Consider the following 19,854-nt stretch of genomic DNA (forward strand, 5'->3'; position numbering starts at 1 on the left):
TAATGTTTATAAAATGCTTAGTTAGCATGGTGCCTCATCCATAAGCATGCGCTGGGAAATAGTGAGAACAAAAGGGCCAAGGTGAGAAAATGTTCTCTTGGTTTACTTTTTTTTTTTGCAGCTATTCAAATTACTTATTAAAAACAATTCTGTTTTAGAAATTCAGTGTTTCCCCACATCTTCTGGGGCTAAGGCTATACATATTTTACAAAATACTGTGTCAAGAAAATTGGCTAGCAATTTAAACTTCTGCTCTGTAATCTTGATTGCAAATGTTCAGACCCTGTTGTTTGCAATCTGTTTTGAAGACTTTCTTTTTATCAGCTTAACATTTGGCCTCCCACCCCCTTCAGTGAATAGAATACAGGTTATTATTACGCTATATTAACACTGGCTCTCTCTTTTAACTGCAGGTCTATGAAAAGGTGGCTTATTTCCTCACCAATTTAGGTAAGCACTTGATGATTGTCGCATTCACCATAAACTGTTTAACAGAATAGATTTTTTTCCATCATGAGAATGTTTTTAAATGATTGTTTAGAAAGGGTTTTAGTCATTCTTCTCTGCTGCAAAAGGACCAAAGGTGAGATTCAGTGGGAGAGAGGAGCAAGCATTCATAGTGGAAGATCAGCCTAGGACCCTATGTGCTTTCCAGGAGCTGGGATCTCTTTAGAAACATTATACCATTTGAAGGTTCTTTCCTCCTGGGTGCTGTTACCACCTTGATCTTATTAGGTCTCAATTTCCCCATTTCTAAAAGATTTCCCCATCTCTGAAATAAGTCCATTTCCCTGCAAACAGACGGCGCTTGTGTCATTGTGTGTCATTAAACGAAAGGAGTGAGGCTAGGACTAGATCACCTCTTAGATTTTTTTAATGCAATGTTAACAACAATGGGTATCTTACAGCCTTTTGGGATCCTTACTGTATTTTAAGAGGGTGGAGAATAGATGATAGGCAAGGAATTAAATCTGTTTCAAAGTCATTGAGACAGATTCAAGGTCCTCTCTGACACCTGCACCAACTGGTAATTTGCTGTTGTGTAGTCAGTCACTCAGTACCTCTGATAAACTCTTTAAGATTCCAAATTACAAAACTAAAACATACCTGTGTTGAAGAGGCTGAAGGGAAAATAAATAAGATTCATATAACTTCTGAGAAGGGGTACTGAGCCTGGGGTCAGGAAGACCCAAGTTCAATCTGGCCTCAGACACATGCTAACTGTGAACCTGAGCAAGTTGCTTAATGTGTTTTTATCTCAGTTTCCCCAAATGTAAAAACATCTCCCTTGAAGGATTATTGTGAAGTTCAAATAGAATATCAATTAAAAAACAATTGAACAGTGTCCCTTAGAACATAGGTGAAATACAAATGTATATTCCTTTCTCTTGTTCTCCTCCTCCATACAGATAACCCACTGTTATACAACTTAGAATCTTAGAATCTAAATAATTATTTAAGAAAATGTATCTAGGGCATGGCCTGACACAAAGCAGGCACCAAATAAATACTTATTCATATGCCAGAGGTGAAATTAGCTTAGGCTTAAAATGCTCAAATTGTGAGTTAGCCAACACTAGAAATCTCCTTAAACAAAGGTTGCAATTCCTTACCTAGATTTTATTGTACTCTGGGATTCATGTCCTGGGGTGAAGATTGTCCTAGATGAATTCAAAGAAGCCATCCATCTCAGAATCATCCAAGAATAGATAAAGCCCCTGCAGTAACCTTTCTTCCACCCAGTTTTGGCTAACTCACAATTTGATCATTCTGGGTCTATGCTAACTTCCCCTCTGGATTAGTTTCACCTTCCTGAGATGACCTACAGTTTGGGAATTTTGGTGGATTGAGGGAATTGTTTTGTGTATTTTGGTCCAAATACTTTTTTTTTTCCTCTCTAGAAATCAGAAAGGGAAAAGGAAACAGTGCTTTTGATGCACTTCTCTATAGGTGTTTCTTTAGAATTGGAGGAAAAGATTTTTGCCCTCTGTCAGAAGGGACAATCAGCTTTCTCTTTGTCCTTGTGGGTCATCCATTTTTCCCATATAAAGCATTGTAGAATCTCTTGCCTCTGATGAAACTGAGCTCTTCCTAACAGCTGTTCTGCGTTAGAGGACAAAGTAACCTCACTATAAGTACGTCTTGACTGATGGATTGACGGTTGTATAATCAGTTTATACTTTCTTTAAAAAGTAATCCTACTTTGGAGACAAGAGCATGATCTATGTCTAAGGGATCTGATAGTAGCACTTGCTGTGAACCAATCGTATTTTGAAAAGCTTTATAATATGAAAATCTTATAGTACAGACTGGCCAAGAATACAGCTGCTCTGTCTCTCCCAATCCATGGGCTTCTCCTCTGCCCTCATGGATTATGAAAGCCACAGTTATCAATGAAATTGGAAAATCCCCCTTCAATGAATTGTGTGGCAACCGGTACCAGTGATGCATTCAACTATAGATTATTTGAAATAATTATTATATTGTGTTGTGCTTTTTTAAAAGAAAATATTCAAAATAAGAATTTGAGTCATATCAGGATGGAACTAGTGAGAAAATAAAGGTAATCATTCATCAGCCTTTAACATCATAGAATCATCAGTCTTGAGTTAAGACATTTTTAGATATCATCTACCTCTCTCTCAAGTAGGAACAGAGAGTTCCAGAGAGGGGGAAATGGCCTACTTGCCCAAGGTTACAGGATTAGTTAGCAGTCCAGTCATCAGTAAAATTCTAGATTTCTAACTTCCTGTACGACTGTTTCTTCTTTAAATTTTCTTCCAAATATTTCACTTGTATGTATAATATACATCTTTACAAATTTGTATATGCATTATACATAATGTGCATTCATGTGGATATATCATAGGTATGTGCATGTATATAAATATATGCATTGGTGCATCTAGATATATACATATTGTATGTATATGAGGGTATTCATTTTGTATTCCTGCATATATTTAAATAAGCATCATTAAAATATTTATGAATAAAATACATTCTTGTACAGAGTACATATGTGGGTGAACTCAGCCAGATCATCCTGACTCCAGGCCAGGGTTCTAGCCACTGTGCCACCTAGCTGCCCTAGCTTATGGAGCTGCCAATAATGAAAATCCAGTATTGCTGACATCCTAGCAGCTACTCAGCAATTTACAGCCTTAGAGAGTTGCGTGGGCCACTGAGAAGATCAATGACTTGTGCAGGATCATGCACCAGGACCTTGTCCTAGCTGGAAGCTAAATCTACTTTCTGATTCTAAGACTACTCTGTATGAGCTATCATACATTGCATCTCAAATATTTGCCTTATGTCATTCAATTACTTTTCTTAAATTGCACTTCTTTTGAGTTTTGTTTTTCCCCCAAAGGTGAAGGAAACCATCTTTTTTGTTTGTACAGGAGTACAGAAACATTATAGAGAAAAATAGTCTTTTTGTTTTTAAATATTGAACATAAAGTGCCCTGGACTTCAGTCCACCATAATTCTATTATTTTTTTTTCCAATAACCATGGTAGTAAATAAAGAGTGAATTGTAAAGTCAGGAAGACTAGACCTATGAACTCTAGGAGGAAAAAAGCTTCTTTCCTACTGAATTGAGTGACTTCAAACATTGCAGAAGCCTAACTAGCAATACTGGTTCTGGGCAAGGAGCACAAAACTTGAAGCGTAGTTGATGAGAAAAGCATAATACAACAAAGAGTTAAGACAAATTCATTTCACCAAAAATGACAAGTTTTTATGATGTTGTTATTATTGTCACTGCTTGTTGTTCATAAATTTATCAATTGTGTTCAACTCAACTCTTTTGAGGTTTTCTTGGCAAAGATTCTAGAGTGGTTTCCCATTTCCTTCTCCTGCCCATTTTATAGCAGGGAAGCTAAGACTGACAGTTAGAGGTTAAGTGACTTACCTGTAGTCTAAGGCCAGATTTGAACTCATGAAGAAGAGTCTTCCTCACTCCAGGTCTGGTACTCTATTGACCCTCTTTGTTACTACAGTGGTTAGAAAATGTTGAATATTAAAAAAATGGGTCTGGCATATGCCAGATAGTGAAAATGGGTATATGATACTTCTTTTAAATAATTATCTTTATTAACTAAATATTAAGATTACTTGATCATTATGAAGTACTCTAAACGCCAGTGTCCTGAGACAGTCTTAGTTGCTTTGTCCTATAGTTATTAAATTCCCCTTGTCTTCTGATATCCAGTTTAACAAATACTTATTAAGCTGCTACCATAGTGAGCTCAATGCAGAAAAAAGAAAATGATACAAGATTTTGGTTGAAAACAGGTCTTGGCCAGAAGGGGTTTTCAATTTCACAATAATTAATAGTCTATTTCTGAGATTGACTGTTCTTGGTCCTACCATAGTACTAGTGCTTGAAGAATACATGGTAAGGGGAATTAAAATTTTCTAAAAACAAAACAAAATATGGAAATTTTTTTCTTGTTTTATGGTTTTTTTGCTGGAGGTTTGAAGAGGATAAAGATAGATAGTGGTCTGTCCTCCTGTAAGGAATGAAGGGTAAATATTTAACCAAACGCATTTTCTAGGGTCATTAATCTTGGAATTCTTTCTTGAAAGAGCCATCAAACTAAAGGCATCCATTTAAATGTTCCCTTAAGGAAAGTTGTAGAGAAGAGGCTTACTGTTCTTCCTTGTAGCTCCTTTAAATTCTTGGCTTTCTTCTGAAGGGTTTTTTCCTGGTCTATTGAAGCAGTTTGAAGACTAGGAACATCGAGTCTTCAAATATTATCTTCAAATATTTGAACTATTATCACATGGAAAAAGATTAGATGTATTCTGATGGGCAGTTATGGCAATGGATAGAAATGGCCAGAGTTTGGAATTAAGCACAAACAAATAGGACAACTTGGAAAGTAACATTGAATTAATTATATACATACATTTAAATGTTCTAAAAACATATAGTAGAGATATGTTTCTCATATAATTCATATTATCTGATTTTTACCTAAAGAAATGAAATTTTTGTTTATTATGGTATTAAATTGGAAAAAATATGAGGTAGAATGAACTGGATAGAGAGCCAATATTAGAGGCAAAATGCTCTGAGTTCAAGTCCTCCTTTTGACACATACTGGCTTTATGACAACAGACAAGTCTTAACTTCTCAGTGAATTTTCTCACTCTCTAAATTACCAAGGAGATGGTAATCAACATCACTGAAAGAAACTTCTGTTTCAGGAGTTCTTCACATTGCTAAAATTGCATATATAAACCAAATAACAAAAGCAGCAAAAATTAGGAAGATGAGATAACAATTAAAATGGCCCATCAGTTTAAGATGTGAAGGAGATCATCACCCGCCACTGGATATTCAGTTGGAGGTTGAATCCCAGACAATCCCATTAGGGATGCCTTCAAAAAGATTTATGCTTCACTTGAAGGTTTGACTATGGCCTCCAAGATCAATTCTAATTCTTCAGCGATAATGATAAGAATGGTAACATCTGACATATATCAAGACCAGTCCATGTAACCCACCCTCTGCTTTTCCTTTCAGAACAGCCTCGAACAGAATTGGAATGGGAGAACAGTTACGCTCTGAAGATGTTCCTATTTCAGTTTGTCAATTTAAACAGCTCCATCTTCTACATTGCATTTTTCCTGGGCAGGTAAGTCACCTTCCCGCGCTTAGTGATTCTAGGCGGAGCATCAAGTCTCTTTCCTCCCACTATTTCCCATACTCCATCCTGTCCCCCCTCCCAAAAAAACTCTTTTCTTCTTTATTATAGAATGACCCATCTGGGCTGAGAGTAATCCAGTGTTTAGGATTAGGAATTGAACAGTGTAAAAGGTGTAGATTCTTTTCAGTCCTTGTGTGTCTCTTTGTGTCCATCTTTGCAAGAAGGCTGTCAACATTCATTGTATTTATTTACCAAATGCCTAGCATATCATGGGCCCCCAACTGGAAAGCTGCCTTGCTGTTTGCTGTTCCTGTGGTCGCTGCTGTTGTTTTAACACCTTTAGACACATAGCACTTGGTTATAGGGCGGGATCTTGAAACCATCCAGGTCTGTACAGTTGGAGCATTTTCTTTACTTGTGGACCGAGACTTTGGGTACAGCTGGCTTCTGGGGTACCATCCAAACATCTGCATGAAGACTAGACAGAACAATCATCCAAATGTACCATTTGCAGCACAAAACACACAGATTGGAGAGAACATCTGGATGATAGGATCCAGGGAGAAAAATAACTGATCATTCTTTCTCTTTTGTTTTATTGTAAGCAAATTTGATTTCAATTCAGCAAGTGTTTATTAAGCTTCCCTAGTGGGCATTTTGCTAAACTCTAGTGACCAAATAAAAAAAATGGAGCCATCCCTGCCTTCAAGTATTTTCTGTTCTCCTCTGATCAGTGACTAGGTCTTACTCTGTTAGAATGTTAATTTCTTGAAAATAGGGATTGTTCCTTTTCTGTGTTTTATATTCCCAGGACTTTTAGCATTAACTGATTGATGTAAAGAAAGCCAAAATAATAGTAGTGAATAGTAGTGTTTGCAACGAACCTTTTTTTTATTTTAAATAACATTTTTGTTCTTTTGAAGTAGCCCCCATTGAATCCCCAATGAATTTAATGAATTAGGAATTTTCTTTTTATAGATTTTCAGGACGTCCAGGAAAGTACAATAAACTTTTTGACCGATGGAGATTGGAAGAAGTGAGTATCTGAGGGTGACATACCTTGGCTGATGTAAGAGGGTTACTGGACTATAAATGAGGAAATAGCTTGGTGCATACATAAAAAGTTCTGAACTTGGCATTCAAGACATCTGGGTTTGAATCCTAGCTCTGACTTTTTCTCAATAAAAGATGATACATAACTTACTTAATCTCTTATAGCTTTAGTTCCCTTAATGGCAAAACTGATGATTAGACTTATTCTAATCACCTTACAAAGGCACTAGGAGAAAAGACCTCATATTCTACCTCTCTCTCCTCTGTACCTGAATGACCTTGGGCAAGCTATTTAATCTCCAGGAGCCTCAGCTTCCTCATTTCTAAAATAAGAAGTTGGACTAATTGATTCCTTCCTAGCTCCAAATATTTGATCCTATGATCCTCAATCTTAAATGTCTATATAAATTTGAGTTTTTATTTTAAATGCATGCTAACAGACCCTGTGATATTTGTTCATCAAAGAAGAAAATAGAAACCAGGGAGTAAAGTTCCCCTTCCAGAATAGATTTCTGGTCTCCAGAGGTCCTAGGTTTAGAGCCGGAAGGGTTCTCAGGGTACATTGAAACTGGCTCTCTCGTTACAGAGAGGAGGAAACTAAGTCTCCTGTCTCTCGAAAATAAAGTGATTTGTACCTGATTGTGCAGATATGAAGAGACAGGATTTGAATTAAGTCCCATGACTCCCAAATTTCATGCTGTTTTTCATTTTACCACATTGTCTCTAATGTTAGAATCAAAGAGCAGTTTAGAAACTTCAGGTGCTTTTACCAGAAGTTGGCAACCTCAAGTAAAGGCCTTGCTCTTCTTGAAACTGCTTCCATACTATAGTTCCTCTGAGGGAGAGCTGCATTTCTAATGCCATTCCATGAACCTATTGAAAATAAACAGATATTTTTACTGGTAAGCATTAGCAGCAGGTTTTTCTAGATCTTTTAAACTGATACAATTAACCCCTCCCTAATGGAAATCCCCTGTTGCATACATACCTTCAGAACTTTAAGATAAAAACAGTTACCTGAAGCCACTGAGGAGAGGCCTGGTTTTATGCAGGTGTGGCAGAATCCTCCAAAAAAAGTGAACAGAATCCTCAGAAAGAGCCTACCACAACTGACCTCCCCAATTCCTCAATGATTCAGACATTCATTGCAGTTTTGCTGAAAGACCCCCAAATCAACTTCATAATGTCAAAGCTGAGGGAGGGGACTTTAGAGATCATTTATTACAACCCCTTCATTCTATGAAAAACTAAGGTCCAGGTTATTAAAATAACTTGTCCAAAACCACATGTCTAGAAAGTGGCTCACCTAGATTTAGAACTCAGATTCACTGACTACAAATGTTTTTTATTAATGCTATGGATATACCAAGAAAACCCCTAACCATGACTACTGAAAGATTAGTCTGCTAACATCCACCCAGTTTTTAGCTTACTTTCATGACCCATAATCAATCTCAATCTCAATCTCAATCTCTCCCTCTCCCTCTTCCTCTCTCTCTCTCTGACCAGGAGGCCAGTTGGGAACTGAACTGATCAAGGCAAAATAGATTGATGCCTCCTATGAACTGCATCTGGCTTAAGGGTTCATTCTGCTAATACCTTGAATACTATTCTAACAACATGCTCACCTTTAGGCTAGAAACATGTATAAAGGCCTTTTTTTTTTTGCAAGTCAGTGGGGTTAAGTGGCTTGCCCAAGGCCACACAGCTAGGCAATTACTAAGTTTCTGAGGCCAGATTTGAACTCCAGTACTCCTGACTCCAGGGCCGGTGCTCTATCCACTCTGCCACCTAGCCACCCCGTATAAAGGCCTTCTTAAAACAATTATAAAATCACACAAAGTTATTTGAAATTAATGGCACAGGGGTAGCTAAATGGCAAAAGGGTAGCTAGGGTGGCACAGTAGACAGAGCACCAACCCTGGAGTCAGGAAGGCCTCAGACGCTTAAGAATTACTTCGTTGTGTGATCTTGGACAAATCACTTAGCCCCGTTGTCATTCGAAAACCAAAATATGATGGAGAATATGACATGTTGGAGAAATGGCCACACTCGAGTATAGGATACCTTGAGGTTAAGTCCTCTGATACACACTTGCTGTATGAGTTCTGGTACAGGGAAGCTCTCTAAGAACCAAACTGTTACTGATCTGCATTGATAGAAGTTTCTCCCTCAAAAGGAAAAGGAAATCATAGTTCCAATTCAATCAAATAAGACAAATCCCTGCATATAATTCTGCAGGAGATAAGATCATTGTATAATTGTTGTTACTGTTGTCATTTCCGGTCAAGTCCAATTCCTCATGACCTCATTTGGGGGGGTTCTTAGCAAAGATACTAGAGTGGTTTTCCATTTCTTTTGCCAGTCCATTCTGCTGATGAGGAAACTGAGACACAGTTAAGTGAACTGCCCAGGTAGTTAGCATCCATGGCCAGATTTCAATCCAGTATATCACCTAGCTGCTGTGTTAGTTTTACTCATCAGTTTTATCTTGTTACAGGAGACCTCTCATGAAGCAGGAATATACTATAAATGTTTATAATATAAAACCAAAACACAATGAAGTTGAAAATGTTAAAAAAAAATTAACTCTAGGAGAATACTTCAAAAGTCAGTTTTTACACTGGCACCAAGGATCAGGTTTTAATTATTTTAAACCCAAAGATGCTACTTAACTTGGACAATTCAATTTTTTTAAATTTATTTTTTAATATCTTTTACTCAAATTTTTATCCAATGAGTTGAATATTCCATAGACCTAACGTAGGCAATGATGATAGTAACAATAATGCTGATGGTAATTAACATTTATATAGTATTTTAAAGCTCCCCAAACACTGCCTCATTTAATTTTAACACACACTTGTCAAGCTCCAGAGCAGTGGTTATAGGGAATCATGGGATTTTTTTAGTAGAGGGTAACAGATCAAACATGTTCTTGAGGAAAATTGCTTTAGTAGATTATAAAAAATGGAAAAATTTGAGGGAGGGCAGCCATGCAAGAGGCGATATAAGTTTGAATCAGGGTAGTATCTATATGAATGAAGAGAAAAGAGGTTTATGAAAAATGTTACTAGAGATTGTTTTTAAATACAATGACACTTGGCAATTGTTTGGATGGATGAGATGCATGAAAGTAAGGAGTCTAGAATGGCAGTTTGTAAACCTTGACAGAAAGAGTAGAGTTTGGAAGAGACATGAGCTAAGAGGAAAAATAATATTATGTATTATGTAATGCAGATCATAAGCTTCCCCCCCATAGCTGTTCATGCTGAGTGATTTCCTCTGTCCTGACAAAATTGCAAAAGGGGGCAGGAAGGACTCTTATACATGGATTACTGCATTAGAGCTCTCTGATGGGACACTGATAATGATCTGGTGTGCAGAAGGGTGGTTATTTTGGGGAGTGGGTAGATTTTCCTACCCAGAAGCTTTATGGTTGTCCCAGATGATAAATATTGAGAGGGGTTACTTTCAAAGAAGATGAGAATAGATTGGATCCTGGCACAGCAGGGTAAGAATGAATGAAAGACAAGTGCTCTTGTATTGGAAAAAAGGTCATGACTGACTCTTACAGAAGTCTGTGGCTTCCGCTTTTCTGAACATTTCACAGATATCATTATTATCCCAATTTTACAGATGAGAAATTGAGGTTGAGAGAAGTTAAGGGACTTTGCCAGGATTGCATAGATAGGGTTTAGAAAGAGATTTAAATCTCTTTCTCTCTGATTCCAAATTCATCACTTTGCTATGCCTTAATGGTAGAAACTGATGATCAAAAAGGAAATGATTTCTAAATGTCTCATGATGCCATTAAAAATTCAGCAAAGGATAGGTGGCAATCCTTCAATCAACCTGCTTGATAGTCATGATAGTTCTACTGTTATGATTTTTGTCAACATCATTATCATTAATAATAATAATGATGATAGCATTTATACAACACTTTAAGGCTTGCAAAATCTCAATATTTATCCCCACAGCAGGCCTGAGAGATAGGAGCTATTGTTATCCCCATTTTAAAGATGAAAAAACTGAGACACAGAGAAGTTGACTTGCCCAGAATCTTATAGTCAGTAAACGTCTGAGACTGGATTTGAACTTAGACCTTTGTGACTCCAGATCTAACATTCCAATTGTTGTGCCACAATTAAATGATCAGGGCCCATTCTAGATAAAACTGTGTCATAAACTGATTTTTTTCCCTTCCCTTTTCACCTCTTCATGCTCGTACATGTTTCACCTTTATCTTGCCTGCCCCCAAATTCTTGAACCCTTTGTTGTAAAGTTTACAGGCAAAACCTATGTAAGTCTGCCATTTTTGGACAGCTGTCTAGAGTATAGATATTTCTGGATTTGCCTTTTTTCCTATCTCAAAAATGTATCCATCTGAAGTTCAGTCTTCTTAGGAGTGTTCTCAATGTTATAAATCAATCCAAGTTTATCACTTTGTGATAGGAAGAAGACCTCATCAACAGTTCGGAAACTTGGGCCATTAACTCCTGAGAAAGGGCAGTGTAGAGAAAATGACTGGATTTGGAGTCAGATTAAAGTACATCAAATCTAAACTCTAACACTTACTAGCTGGGAAGATTAGACATTCTACAATCCAAAACTTTCATTTGAAAAGTTCTTTCTAGTTCCAAAGGTTGTACAGAAGACCCCCAAGGTCTTTTTCCCCCCTCGTATAACTTATGGCCCCAGCCATGTGATGCCAGGACATGAGAGCAAGGTTCTTTGTGTCCTAATGATTCGTTCCCTTAGAGTCCTAAGATTGGGCAGAGAAGATGAAGGAGTAGATCAAAGCTGAAGAGAAGAACAAAGAAACCATCATCATTTCTTAGAACAATCTTCAGGACTATTTCTGGAGTTGGGGAAAGAGGACATGTGACTCACAGTTCAGATTCCCCACATTATCATAACGCCCCTGAGCTAAAATCCAAGTGCATCCTTAATTATAATTCACTTGCCACTAGTAGAGGATTGGATGTTGAACTGGGAATCAGAAAGCCTTAGTGTCAAATTCCATCTTAAACATTTATATAGGAACAGATAGGGAGTGGTATAGTCTCAGAGAACTGAGATTGAAATAAGACTCATCTTCTTGAGTTCAAATCCAGACTCAGGCACTTAAGTAGCTGTATTACTTGGGTAAGTCACTCTACCACATTTGCCTCTGTTTCCTCATCTGTAAAATGATCAGGAGAAAGAAATGGCAAATGACTCTGGTACCTTTGCCAAGAAAACCCCAAATGGGGTCAGGAAGAGTCAGAAATGACTCAATACCTAGACATGAACAACACCTATGTGATCCTCTGCTGCTTACACATTTCTGTTGAGGTCGGGAAGGTACTTTTATTTCTCTTCCCTTTCAGTTCTGTTCTTTTTTTTTTTAATTATTATTTATATATTTTTAGTTTTTTTAGCTCTGTTCTTTGTTTTTGGTTTTTTTGCAAGGCAATGGGGTTAAGTGACTTGCCCAAGGCCACACAGCTAGGTAATTTATTAAGTGTCTGAGGCTAGATTTGAACTCAAGTCCTCCTGACTCCAGGGCTGGTGCTCTATCCACTGCGCCACCTAGCTGCCCCTCAGCTCTGTTCTTGATAGGGTCTTTCCCTCATTCAAATGTAAGCTATTTGAGGGAAAGAATAGTCTTTTTGCTTTTATTTTTATTCCTAACAGTACAGTAGTGGTTCATAGAAAGTGCTGAATAGCTTCTACTTGATTCTGATTCAGTTTCTTCATCTAGAAAACAAAGGACTTGAGACAGTCTCCAAGGGCCCCTCCACCTTCAAATCTATAATCCTATAAACTAATGCTTCTGTTTTTGTGGAAGAGAAGAGAATACCAAGGCCTCAGAAGGCAGCAGTTCTGAGCCATGCTTATAAATTTTGTTTCTTGGCATAGCACAAAATATATCTAAAAAGTAGGATATGACCTCAAATTCAGTGACACCAAGTCATGTAACCTCTCCTCTGCAGTACGCTGTCTTTCCATTGAAGACCAGTGGGTTCACTTTCTTGTCTCCACCAATAATTTTTTTTCCAACACAATTCTTCCTTAATTTGGGATTTATAACCTAAAACGTATATTGTGGGAAGATCAGACTGATTGTAAGTGGTTCTATAGAACAGAATTAGAGAAGCTGCAGAGAGCCCTATTCATTTCAACATGAGGAGGTTCTCTTAAGTAATTACAATTACCCAAGAAAGAAAATCGTTTTATATAACTATAGAATAGTTGAAAGAGTCTTTAATTTGGAAATGGAAGGCCCACGTTTGAGTTTTGAGACGATGATAAAATCATTGATTTAGAACTGAGAGGGTCAGGGAGATAGTCTTCTCTTTCAACCCCTCACATAATAGAATTCCTCAGTTTCTTCATCTATTAAAAGAGAAGTTAAAGGGGCAGCTAGGTGGCACAGTGGATAGAGCACCAGCCCTGGAGTCAGGAATACCTGGGTTCAAATCCGACCTCAGACACTTAATAAGTACCTAGCTGGGTGGCCTTGGGCAAGCCACTTAACCCCATTGCCTTCAAAAAAAAATCTAAGCGAGAGAGAGAGAGAGAGAGAGAAGTTAAGACTATTTGCTGTACATTATTAAAGTATCTTATGGAAACATTGTGAGAGTATTGTAAGATAATATCTGCCAAGGGGTTTTGGAATAATGACATGCTATAGAAATTCAAGTATCATTATCATCATCATTATTATTAATATTACTTTGTGAGGTATAGCAAGTTCTCCATCCTCAAAAGTCATAGAATTCCACATTGGAATAGCCTTCAGGAATCATGTAGGTCTCCTTACCTAAACAGGAAATCACTAGTTTATAGCATCCCTGTAAATTAGGCATCATTCAACCCCTAATTAAAGACTCCCAACAAAGATCATCTACTTCTTTTTGAGTCAAACCCTTCCTTATTTATACAGTTTTAATTTCTTGAAAATGTTTTCTTGTTGATGTTAAATTTAGTCATGTCAGATTCCCAATGACCCCATTTGAGATCTTCGTGGCAAAGATACTGAAGTGGTTTGCCATTTCCTTCTCTGCCTTATTTTATTGATGAGGAAACTGGGGCAAACAGAATTAAGTGACTTGTCCAGGATCACATTGTAAGTGTCTGAGGCCAGATTTGAACATGAGTCTCACTCTATTGTGCCACCTAGCTATCCCTTAAGGTTAAAGGCAGCTTCTTTACAGAAAAATAGGAAAGGCCTTCTTACATATTATAGTCCTTCCATTATTTGAAGGCCACCATAATGCTCCCTCTTAAGTCTTCTTCTTGAATTCCAATAGTCACCCAATAACCATCTGTCAAGTTTCCTATAATTGGGATCCTTATTGAAATCTTGATTGACCTAGATAGGTCCCATTTGACCCTTCGTCATTATGGTTCCTAGATTTAATCTTCTTCAACCCTTTGGGGCATGTTGCCCAGAGGGTCTGAATCTCTCATCTCCCCAGAAGGAATGTTGCTCCCAGATCCAAGGAGCAGCTTTTCCACTCAGGTATTTATTGTTTTTTTTTTCCAGTGTCATCCCAGTGGCTGTCTCATTGACCTTTGCCTGCAGATGAGTGTCATCATGGTTTTAAAGCAGACATGGAACAACTTTATGGAACTTGGCTACCCGTAAGCACATTTACTGCTCTCCTTGAAGTATTTGTCTTATGTTCTGGAATGGGACAGATACTGAAGTCAGTTACTTTTAAGAGAGAGAGTGTTTCCTATCATTCAATGAACCCAATGAAGCTGACCTTATGAGGTCAGAGAAAAAGAAAACTCAGCTATTTCATCTGTACATGAAAAATAAGTGGGAAACAAACCTTGAGATACATTTGAGTACCATTCCACAACAGGAAGATCAATGAGGAAATGTGGTTTTCCCATGAAATTCTGTTTCTATCCATTCCTTTAAATTTTAATTGCTTCTGGGTACTGACATGGGTATACTTTATTGAACCAAATTATTTTGCATTCATTAAAATTCGTTCTCTTTCAGCGGATAGTGTATTTGATGCAATGTGTTATGAGACTTTAGACACCAGTTGAGCAAAGCTCCATGTAGACCAGGTTTTGGAGGGTAGTTGAATTGAGGACCACAAGGTTCTGTTAGTTCTTGATAAAAAAAAAAAATCTCATGTAGTTACATCAAACAATATTTAGATTCCTTTCCCTTATTTCCCAAGCTGCTGTGTTGTTAGTGTAATGCAGTAGAAACAGCTCATTTTCTAGAATCAATGGACCTGGGTTCAAAATCTGCTTCTGCTACTTGCTACCAGTTCAACCTTGAGCAAGTCACCTAACATCCTTGTGCCTCAGTTTCCTCATTTGTAAAATGAGAAGGTCAGGACTGAGCTCCTCTACATCAGAGATTCTGTGAATCCAGTTCCATTCTATAACCATTTATTAAGTGCCCTACGCAAAGGGCTTAAACATTCCAGTTTATGGAATGAAAAAAGTCCCTGTTCTCAAAAAAACTTCTTGGAATGGGCAAGGAAGAAGAGGTGGATGGGAGGAGGGAGTGTGGAGGGCAGGGTTGAGATACAACCTATCAACATGTAATTATACCATGTCAACACCTCTGGGAAATGTCTTAGAGGCCTTATTTATTGGAATTTATTGGAATGAATGGAAATTCACTCTGAAATAGGCCACAGGTATCCCATATTCAGTTCATCATACAAATATTCTTATCTAAATGGTATGAAGATCAAAGGGGAGAGAGAGAGACAGACAGACAGACATGAGACATGTGATATGTGGGGAGAGCTCAGTTCAGATGTAGAAGGCAAAGCTTCAGGGAAACCCAGAGGACTAGAATCATAAATGGGTAGGGTAACCTCACAGGTAACCACCAGGGCTGGAATCTGGAACACTGAATTTGCCTTAATCAGGTGTATGAACAGACTCGGAATTGCCTCTCTCTAGGACACTATGCCTTTGCTGAATAATCATTTAGTTGTGAGTTCTAAAGTCCCATGGTGATCTCTTGTAGGTTGTTCCATAACTGGTGGACCCAACATAAGATTAAACGGAATGAGCAGGTGATGAAGTTACCACAGTGGGAAAAAGATTGGAATCTACAGCCCATGAATCTCCATGGATTGATAGATGAATACTTGGAAATGGGTAAGGATCTATGCATAGGCTGGCAAGGGATGAGACTTTTTGCATTAGATCAGAGGCAGACTCTGGTACTACCTGAGAAATATATTATCTCCTGATAGCAGAGTCATTACTTGTGCTGAAAAGTAGAAAGGATAAAGCATGTCAAACAATATTTGCTTGTTCCTTTCAGTTATTCTGAAATTCTGATCCTTTTATTTTTGCATACAGAGATTACATTGAGAGACAGCTTGGCATGGTGGGTAGTGAACTAAATTTGAAGCCAGGGAGATCTCAGTTCATGGTCCAATCTTGGCATATTTGGCTTTAAACTGAATTTCTCTGCTGTCTCCAAGAGTGAGGGAAGAGGCCAACCTACACTGTAGAAAGATCCTCCCCTACTACTGAAAGGACAAAACCAGTCTACCTCCTAGTCTATCCTTAAGATTGAATTTGTTTTGTTTTGGCTTCTTCATATTACTATTATTTCATGTGAAGTATGATGGAGAGAATATTGGATTTGAAATCAGAGGACTTGGGTCTAAATTCCACACCTGCCATTTACTGGTTGAGTGGGCTTCAGCAAGTCACATCAAGGTTTTACATCTTAGTTTTCTGTCCATAAAATGATGGGATTAGATTATACAGCATCTATGGTTTCCAGATCTAAATCTGGGCTCTTAGTATCTAGAAGGCTAGCCCTTCAAATTCAAAAGAGTTGAACCAGAATATTGTTGTTCAGTCACTTTTCAGTTGTGTCTGATTCTTCATGACCCCATTTGTAGTGTTCTTAGAAGAGATACTGGGGAGGTTTGCTATTTCCTTCAGTTTATTTTACAGATGAGGGACTTAAAGTGAACAGGGTCAAATGATTTGCCCAGGGTCACACAGCAAGTAAGTATCTGAGGCTTTCTGACTCCAGGTCCAACACTAGCTACTGCAACCAGAACCAGACTAGTGATTACTAACCATTTTTTTTAAGTATAAGAATTCCTTTAAAAATTTTTTTTAGAGAAACCCTCCCCAAGATAGTTGCATTACTAACATATATTGATTAATATTTTAATATAATAAAATATGATTAAAAACTTTTGGCAATTTAGTAACATTAATTAATGTTTATTAAAAATCACATTCATGTCAATGACATCATGTTATGTTAATTATATTATGTATATACTATTTTCTATTACAAGTCACATTAAATCTATAAACATTTGAAAAATAGTGTTTTATATACACATATATATGTTCCTACATAAAAAAGTAGATATGATGATATGAGGCAAAGTGGCAGAGTAGATGGAGAAGTCAGGAAGATTTTGTTTTAAATACCTCCTTTTTCATATACAACTTTTGTCACCATAGGACTTTCTTAGCCCAATTTAATCTGTGTGACACTACATTACAGATGAATGACTGAAAAGAATTTAGTAAATAATAAATATGTACAAAGCACGATGCTAACCCCTGAGGATTCAAATAAAAAAAAGGATAATCTCTGCATCTACAGAGTTCACATTCTGATGAGGGAAATAGCATATAAACTGAAATTCTTTCCATTAAAGAAATGATAGATAAAATAGATAGACACATGCACCCATACACACATGCACATTTCCTTTGACGAAATGATAGATAAAAAGTAAATAGATGCACACATACACGTATACATTCGTGCACACATAAATATATTTATGTATGTATTTATGCTCATATAAACATATATGTATGTTAGCCCAAACCCTATGAATTCCATAAGACAAAAGTGAAAATTGAATTTATTATATGAGGCATGGAATGAGTTACAGCATCTGATGCTGAGGGAAAGGAGCAGAACCAAGAGAACAGTGTATACATATTAGCAATAACATTGTGAGATGGTCAACCTGGATGGAAGCTGCTCCTCTCGGTACTTCAGAGACCTAGGACAATCATATTACACCGGCTATGGACAATGTTATCCCTATCCAGAGGAAGAAAAAACAAAACAAAACAAAATCCTTCAGAATCTGAAGAACACTTCATTAAAACCTATCTCTCAGGGACAGTTAGGTGGCGTAGTGGATAAAGCACCAGCCCTGGAGTCAGGAGTACCTGGGTTCAAATCCATCTCAGACACTTAATAATTACCTAGCTGTGTGGCCTTGGGTAAGCCACTTAACTCCATTTGCCTTACAAAAAAAAAAACCTAAAAAACCCTATCTCTTGGGTATTTCTTTCCCTTAATTCTAATTCCTCATACCAAAAATGATTAATCTGTAAATATGTTTATCAAAAATATGGATACATAATGTTAATCTGACTGTTCACCACTGAGGGGAGGGGGAGTGGGAAGAGAGGGTGGAAGGAAATTTTGTAAGTTAAAAATATACATGTGCATATGACTGAAAAAATATAAAAATTAAAAAAAGGAATTTATTATAAGAGAAATAAACATGCATGTGGAACTCCTTTTACAAAGTACAAAGGAGTCCTCAATCCAGACAAAACACACACACATACACACACATATGTGTAGATCTGTGCATATAGGTATATATGTTTATGTCTGAATGTATATGCCTTATATATAAATGTCAATATGTATGATCCCATTTAACACACCTGAATAGATAGTCACTTGCATTGCTTTGTAAATACACACACATATATATATACCTATATACTCAGATATATTAATAGGCATATTTAGATTTTTTTAAAGTAGTGCCAAGTCATACTGCAATTTATGTTGGAGGAATGGCCAAAATAATAAAACAAAGTTTATTTGAGGATTCATGGACCCCTTGTAAAAAGTGTACAGAACTCTGAGACATCTTTAGCCCACAGTTTAGGAATCATACTAAGAAATAGTTTCTAAGGTCTCTGTCAGTTGTAGAATTTAACTTGTGTCAATTGTTCAACTTACTCCATCTATTTTCTCCACTATCCCCGTCTAATGCCTTTTTTTTTGATCAGTTTTACAGTTTGGCTTTGTCACCATCTTTGTGGCAGCTTTTCCTCTGGCCCCACTCCTGGCCCTGATGAACAACATCATTGAAATTCGACTGGATGCCTACAAATTTGTCACTCAGTGGCGAAGACCTTTGCCTGCAAGGGCAACCAATATAGGTGAGTGTGTGTCATTAGAAACCGTCAGTCATATCTGTCTGTCCCCCCCCCCCCCCAATAGAGAGAGTAGGTCCATATGAATTAAGAAGTTGAGGAAAGACCACAGTAACTGTCTTCAAATATCTAAATGTGTTTATATCACTGTATTTTATTTTCTTCTATTAAACAAATTATGGTTTCTCTTACCAAATTTGGCTCGATTCCACAAAATGTTAGATGTAGGTTTTTTTTAAGACAGAGGACAGGATCAGTGAGTGAGAATTACAGAGAAAGAGACTTGATGTAGAAGGGAGAACCTGCTAACAATTAAAATTATGAAATAGTGGGATGAGTGTCACTGTTTTGTTGACTTGTGCCCCCAAGCCTGGAAATAAAGAAGACTTGGTCAAAATTATTGGTAAGAAGATAATGGATTCTCCAAACAGAATAACTATTGCCTGAGTTGAAATGATCCATTTGCAGAATCTGTTCCTGTATCTTCCAGAGTTTGATTTTGATAGAGCAAAAAAGTGAAAAAATTCTATCCACTGTCCAGTCACATTGTTGCCTATGATGTCATTCCAAAGAGACTTAAATCTGTAAACACTGAAGATATCAAGTCTTAACAATAATGATGTCAAAAACATATATATATATATATATATATATATATATATATATATATATACACACACACATTCTTTAAAAGGAGGCATTCCTTCAAGGAGTATTAATAATGACCAATTTTTTGCCTCTCTTATCTGGGATTCTCTTCTTACTCAACTGTGCTTCCTGGCATCCCTGGCTTCCCTCAGTTCCCAACTTCTACAATCCTCCTTAAACCCTCTAACTGTTCTCTCCAGCATTGTGTTGAGTGTTAACAAAAAGAGTTTACTTCTGCCTGAAACCTGATTTCACAATAAAAAATCCAAGAATA

The 19,854-nt window shown here is 37.2% G+C and overlaps 1 protein-coding gene across 1 annotated transcript in view; it reads left to right on the forward strand.

Moving 5' to 3' along the window:
• Positions 1-19,854, forward strand: part of ANO3 (anoctamin 3) — a 230,987-nt gene that overhangs the window by 193,188 nt on the left and 17,945 nt on the right. The window contains exons 16-21 of the mRNA XM_074227568.1: positions 414-450; positions 5,537-5,648; positions 6,639-6,696; positions 14,251-14,348; positions 15,715-15,848; positions 18,786-18,938. Of these exons, the coding sequence (XP_074083669.1) occupies positions 414-450; positions 5,537-5,648; positions 6,639-6,696; positions 14,251-14,348; positions 15,715-15,848; positions 18,786-18,938 (592 nt within the window). The remainder of the gene's footprint in view (positions 1-413; positions 451-5,536; positions 5,649-6,638; positions 6,697-14,250; positions 14,349-15,714; positions 15,849-18,785; positions 18,939-19,854) is intronic.

This window comes from Macrotis lagotis, chromosome 3, assembly GCF_037893015.1.
Source record: "Macrotis lagotis isolate mMagLag1 chromosome 3, bilby.v1.9.chrom.fasta, whole genome shotgun sequence".
In the NCBI taxonomy this organism is placed as follows: Eukaryota; Metazoa; Chordata; class Mammalia; order Peramelemorphia; family Peramelidae; genus Macrotis; species Macrotis lagotis.